Here is a 6417-nt window from a genome sequence, read left to right as displayed (position 1 = left end):
TATGGAGAACCCTGGCAGGAGAGAAGTGCTCCTAAACACGCTGAATATTTCATTTCTGTGGGGAAATGTGGTGATTCATCTTTCCTGCGCATATGTAACTGATTCAGCCTAAAGGTGCATTTAAATAATAATAATTAGCTTGAAGGAGCCTAAAGGGGATATTTACATCTTTGTATGTGGGCTCCTCCTCCAGTGATGGATGGTGGACAGGGCTGCCTGGCCTGCTGCCTCCACCGCCGCTTACTTTCTGGGGAGCCAGGGGTGGGGGTGGGGGCGCCGGCAGGTCCGAGCCTCCGGGGTCCCCCAGCTTCCCATCTTCCTGTAGCAGCCTGGAGGAGTTCAGCGCAAGAGGGAAAGCGCCCGTGGCGGGCGTCGTGCGGTCCCGGCCGCTCCCCTTCTCCGACAGCCCTCGGCCTTGGAGGAACCGGCCACCGCCAACCAGGGAGTCTCCGAGAAGGACCCCGGTCTCCTCATCCTCTTCCTCTTCGTCTTCGAGGTCTCGACCGTCCTCCTCTTCCTCGCCTTCGAGTGGCTTGTGGCCCTCCACATCCACCTCTTGCTCTTCCTCCTCGTCCTCCTCGTCTTCCGAGCTGTCCTCGCTGGGGTAGCTGCAGCTGGTGCCCTCGGGGGACAGAAGGCCTCGGTGGTGCGGCTGTGGGGCCAGCGGGGGCGGCGGCGGCGGGGGCGGCGGGCCTGGGTGGTGGCGCTCCGACCCAGGCTCCTCGGGCTGTGGCGGCAGCAGCAGCAGTGGCGACGGCGGCTGCGGAGGGTGGTGATGGTGGTGGTGTGGGTGGTGATGGTGGTGGTGGTGGTGCGCTGGGGCAGAGTGGGGCGCGCCCGCCGACGCCCCGTGCAGCTTGGCCAGGCTCTCCGCGTCGTCCTTGCCGCCCACGGGCCGGAAGGCGCTGGAATGGTGGTAGCTGCCGCTGCCCGCCTTGCGCCCTTCCAAGAGGTGCGGGTGATGGGGCGCCGGCACACGAGTGCCCGCAGGGCCAGCTCCGGAGGACGCAGTCCCGGTCCCGGACGTCACTCCCGGCTCTGCGGGTGGCGTGGACCCGGCGCTGCAGTCCCCGCCGCTGCCGCCCGGGGGCGACTCGAAGAGCGCGTCTCGTGCTCCCGCGCCCCCAGCAGCGGGAGGACCGGAGCCAGGGCCGTTGGCCACCACGGGGGGAGGCTGGCCCGGCGGGGGCGCTGTCTCGGCACTGCCACCCACGCTACCCGGCTCGGCCAGGTCCAGGAAGGCCTGGCGCAGCAGGGTCGGGCTGTCACCCAGCGCGCAGCCAAGCGCAGACGGTGGCTGCGGAGGGGGCTGTAGGTAGGTGGGTACCGGCAGCCCGCCGGGGGTCCGCGGTGGCCAGAACATGCAGAAAGGCGGATAGAAGGCGTCCTTGCGGCCCGCGGGCCAGAAGAGACCCGACAGACCGGCCTTGGGCGCCGCACCTGTGCTCCCGGCGCCCGCTCCCCCCAGGGCCTCGGCCGCTGCGCCCGCGTCCTCCTTCTTGTGGCACAAGCCAAAGGCTGCGGCCGCGGCCGGGAAGGTGTAAGGATGCGGGAAGAGGCCCCCGCAGCCCGGGAACTTCTGCAGCACGCCCCCAAAGGAACCCTTGCTGGGCACAGGGATGACTGGGTAGCTGCGTGGGCCTTTGGTGCCAGCTGCCGCACCAGCCCCCGCACTGGCGCCCACGCCCACGCCGGTCACGCATCCACCCCCAGCACCACCTGCACCTGGCCCGGCCCCGCCTGTGGCCGCCGCCACCGAGAGGCTGGCGGCGGCTGCGGAAAGGCTGGCTGCCGCCACCACGGCTGCCTCCTGGAGGGAATCGTCGTCGTCGTCGAAGCGCGGCCGCTTGTGATGGGCGTGCGGTGCGCCCGCCAGCTCAGCCAAGGGTGGTGGTGGCGGCGGAGGGGGTGGCGCGCCCAGCAGGTGCGGGCCCAGCAGGCCCCCGCCCCCGGCCACCGCGGCTGCGGCCGCCACCGCAGCTGCCTTGACGGAACTGAGCGGGTGACAGGCCGGGTGCGCGCTGGGCTGAGGCAGCGCTCGCTTGCGGCTGCCACCGTTGAACATGGCCTTGACGTCCTCCCAGGCGAAGACGAGCTCGTCTTGAGGGCTCTTGTCTGTGAGCTTGAGATGGCGGCGCCAGGAATTGAAGTTGGCGGCGTCTGGCTGCGTGTACTTGGCGTCCGGGGTGCGGTGGGAGTGGAAAATAAACTTGTTGGGTGAGAAGTACATGTTGCAGTAGCTGCATTTGATGCACTTGGCGCGAGAGCTGTTGTAGCGCGCTGGGATGAAGCTGCCACGGCAGCCCCAGGCGCACTCGTGCGACACGTCGAAGGCGAAGTTGTCCGGCAGCTTGGGCGGCCGGTTTTCGCCCAGGAATGACTTACAAAGGCGCTCGGCCTCGCGCTTGGTGATCATGCCGCAGCGCCGCGAGGAGATGGGCATGGCCCCAGCGCGCCGCAGGATCTCCAGTTGGACAGGCGTGCACTGCACGCACGTGATGCCCAGCGCCACGCGGCGGTTGTGGATCTCGTTGTAGCTGAAGTTCTTGAGAAGGGTGTTGGAGATCTGCGCCAGGCACAGGCGTTCCTGCCCGTCGATCACCAAGGACACGATGGGAATGCCATAGAGGATCACCTGGCCCACCTGGTTGGGCTTGAGGTTGGTGTGGCCCGGCCGTGGCTGGCTCAGTGCGTCGGGCTGGAAGGCGCTCGAAGGCGATGCGAGCAGGATGTCGTTGGGCCCCGGCAGTGGGCTGGAAGCCATCTCCTCCACTGCGGAAGCGCGGGCTTAGCGCTCCGGGTTTGCCTTGGAGACTGGAAAGGAAAGGAGAAAGTTGACTTGAACCTCCCGGTCTTAAGACAGAGGGGAGGGATGAGAACTAACTGAAAATGACAATAGCTCCTTGCCTTGATTAAGACGCGGTTATTACTGGGTAACCGAGCGAGTTTCAGATGTACAAAGGTCATCTTTTAAAATTCCCCTCAAGGTCGCCCTTGAGAAAGTTCAGCGACTTGGAGTTAGCAATTTGTCTTCTGTCCTACTCGTCCCAAGTAAATTCGGTCCACCTGTCTGCCTATCTATTTATTGGTTTCAGCAAATTCCTAAGAAACTCAGGACATCCCCGATTTATGGAATAAGTTGATTGTTGGAACAAGATATGTGCCCGATAGGAATTAGGAAGAAATGACTGTTGTCGTTAATGACGTACAAGTCATGAGGAACTCCGGCTTGGCCATCAACGTTAAAGTTGAGAGAGAGAGAGAGAGAGAGAGAGAGAGAGAGAGAGAGAGAGAGAGAGATATCATTCAGATGTGCCTGAAAAAAATTGATTTTGGTTAAAACAAATTCAACCCAAACATTTTGAAAAGTGATTTTTGTGGTGTCTGTGGTTTCCTCGGGTGAGGTTCACTACTGGTTGAAACATTGCTCATTAAAGTAAAACGAAATCTCTTCTTCCCTGTCCTTGCTATTAGGTATTATTTTATTTACTGTAATTAGAAAATTTGAGGGCTGCATGATTGCTCCCAAATAAAGTATGTCGCTTTCAGATTTTCAAAGACCCATTTCATGATATAAGGACTTCTAGTTCTAGGTAGGTGGCACAAGAAGAAGTTGGTGACATAAGCATTAAAAAGTCATTTCTGCCATCTTTATACAACGGACGGGTCAGTACAGGCCAACATGTTAAACCCAAAAGCTCGCAAAGAAACAATTCTTGGGGATCATGACTGGCAGAGGTTTAAAAAGTGTATTCAGTTTCGCACAAGTCGACTTCTGTGACATCTGCCCCCTTGGCTGTGTGGATACTGTTCTATGTGGAGAGTGTGCCCAGAAGTAACCATACTTTCCAGATTAGGCAACCAATCGTGGGCGCACTGAAAGTGATGTGTGGGTTCAGTCTGAAATAAAATTCTGATTTCACCAGTCCAGCTGGATACCCCAATGGGGGAAAAATAAATATCCATTAAGTTGGAAATATAGAAAAGGCAGAGCAAAGAAACCTGTGCGAAAATAACAGTAAGTCAAAACAAGTTAAATGGTGCATTCCTCAGGAAAACAAGCTGTGGTCTTCCCGTAGCTACCTGCACCATGCATAGGTCAAAGCTGTCCCGTGACCTGGAAAGTCACCGGTGGCATCGCCCGGCAGCAAACTGGATTTTATTACAGCGATCGCAGAGAACACACTAATCAATCCCCTCGACCAAATGATTACAACGATGTTCCTTCTTTGGACCCCCATGACATCTGAATGACCTCCTCAGACCTGCCGCCCCGAGGATCTTCAGCTCACACTCTGCGCTCCGCGATCTCCAAGAAGGCCGAACAAGCCTTCCTGTTCGAAGGAGAGGATCGCTAGGCGTGTCAGTCACTTCACAGATCAGAGGACATATTTTCGGGGGTTAGGGCATTAAATGGCACTCAAGGCGTGGTGATACTTGAGTCTGACACGACTAGCCCCAGCTTCGGCTGATGACCCTCCCAAGGCTCATTTTTCTCTCAGAGAAGACCGTATTATATCAATAAGACCCTGGGAGAACTCGAACTCTCGCTTCTTAAAAACACGCGCCACGGATGCTGAGTTGGTTCTGCGTTAGGAACCGCAGCCTTCTCGCGGAAGACCCGGCAGAAATGCCTGCTCTTGGGTGTTCCCCTCTTTACCCCCATACCCTTCCAGAAACTCTGTCAGGAGAGACAGAGTAAGATTTCGGTTGGGGTACATTTGAGGGGTGAAAGAAGAGACAATTAAAAGTTAGTTGAACTGAAAAAGGAACCCGACAAACTTCTCCATCTGCCTCATGAGGCAACGACCCTCAAACTCTGGATCTGCTACCCATCATTTCCGAGGCCCGCCGCCCCTCCACCTATGGCAGAAACTCCTCAGCTGGGTTTCTCCAACCGCCAGCTGGGTGCCCAGTCTGGGCGGCCGGCTTCGGGTCGTACCTGGTAACCCCACGATGTCTTTAGGCGCGTGGCTGCCGGCCCATCTTCCGAGGACGCTCGGAGGCGAAGCATCCAAGCGGGTCCTCGAATCCAGCGGGCGGAACTCAGGCGAGCTGAGCGAAGAATCCCGCGCTGGCGCGAGCTAATGGCGCTCGAACCCCGGCGGGGGGCAGAATGAGGGCCTGGGTTGCGGCGGGGTGTCCCCTCCACCGCAGAAAGTGTGGGCACGCGGAAACCCGCGGCAGGCGAGCCCCGAGTGGAGCGCAGTCTGACAGCGCCTTTCTCTGTCTCTGAACTCGTGTCCGATGGAGGGGACGCCACCCAGCGGGCAGGGTGACGTCACCGTCTCCCTGACACTCCACATTAAAGGGCTGGCATGTTACAGGGAGGGAGGAGGAGAGCGAAAGCGAGAAGGAGCTACATTAGAGATCCTTTCCCAGCAGGCACGAAAGCCACCACCTAGCCCAGGGCAACTGACAGCTCCCCATCCTGGGAACCATACAGCAATGAGGCTGGATCCTCTGTTTAGGAATCCAAAGCTGAACTGCTTGCGTGCATGCTAGGGAGATTCTAGAACATTGCAAACTAAGTGCCTGCCTGCCTGAATTAGCCCCTCCTCGAAGTCATCCTCCTTCCTGAACGGTTCCTCCTAGCTGCCTCTGTGTCTGGGAAGATACAAAACGCAGTCAGCTGAGGAGCAGATTTCCTTCAGCACCTCCTCTGAAACACTGCAGGATGAGAGAAAGGAGAGAAGTTTCTACATTGGGTGACCAAGGCGGAAAACTGGGAAAGAGTCGAGAAGAGATGAGTGACCCCAGGTTTGCGCTTGCTTTTCAGAGCAAAGCAGCCACTGAGTCTTGTCTGGTCCACCGTGGGTACAACTGGGTGAAGACACCAGTGGGTGCCAGTGTGCATTCATCTACCAGCGATGGTTAGAACACCCCTGTAACTCATTGTATAAGATCTGTGCAGGCCATGTCAGCACAAAGAAAAAATAGGGTGGTCTATTATAGAGGTCCTCAACCTGACAGGCCTTTGGAAAAATTGAGATTCCTCAAAGAGCATGCAGACCTTCACCCAAAAGGAGCCAACTAGAATGAAAACAAAAATCTTTCCCCATAGTTCTCCAAAGTGAGGCACACCCTGGGATATTAATGAAATGTGCAATGTTATCTCCTAATTGGCTGACTCTTAAGAGCCAGAACAGCCACTGGCCAGTTTATCAGAAACTAAAGAAGCCATTTGCTTGGAGGACGTTCTAAGGAAGGTGCTTGCTGTGTGGGACAGGAGCAGCAAGTTATGTTCTTCCAGTACTATCCTTGATGAAGTCCATTTACTGCCAGACGAAACAGGCTTAGGGATGGATAGTTCTGCTGTAGAAAGGGTAGAACTGTCTCCACTAAGCCCAAAGCCCAACCAGACACCATTACAGCACAAACACACAGCCTCTAAATACAAGTATAAAAATGTGACAT

General features: G+C 57.3%; 1 protein-coding gene across 1 annotated transcript in view; it reads right to left on the bottom strand.

Moving 5' to 3' along the window:
• Skor2 (SKI family transcriptional corepressor 2) overlaps positions 1 to 5029 on the bottom strand; it is a 38537-nt gene extending 33508 nt beyond the window's left edge. The window contains exons 1-2 of the mRNA XM_059246504.1: positions 4943 to 5029; positions 167 to 2814 (exon numbers count right to left, since the gene is read on the bottom strand). Coding sequence (XP_059102487.1) covers positions 167 to 2764 — 2598 coding nt within the window. The 5' untranslated portion in view covers positions 2765 to 2814; positions 4943 to 5029. The remainder of the gene's footprint in view (positions 1 to 166; positions 2815 to 4942) is intronic.
• Between the last annotated feature and the right edge of the window lie 1388 nt (positions 5030 to 6417).

The sequence above is a fragment of the Peromyscus eremicus genome, chromosome 19 (assembly GCF_949786415.1).
Source record: "Peromyscus eremicus chromosome 19, PerEre_H2_v1, whole genome shotgun sequence".
Taxonomy (NCBI): domain Eukaryota; kingdom Metazoa; phylum Chordata; class Mammalia; order Rodentia; family Cricetidae; genus Peromyscus; species Peromyscus eremicus.
This window is presented reverse-complemented; position numbering and strand designations above follow the sequence as displayed.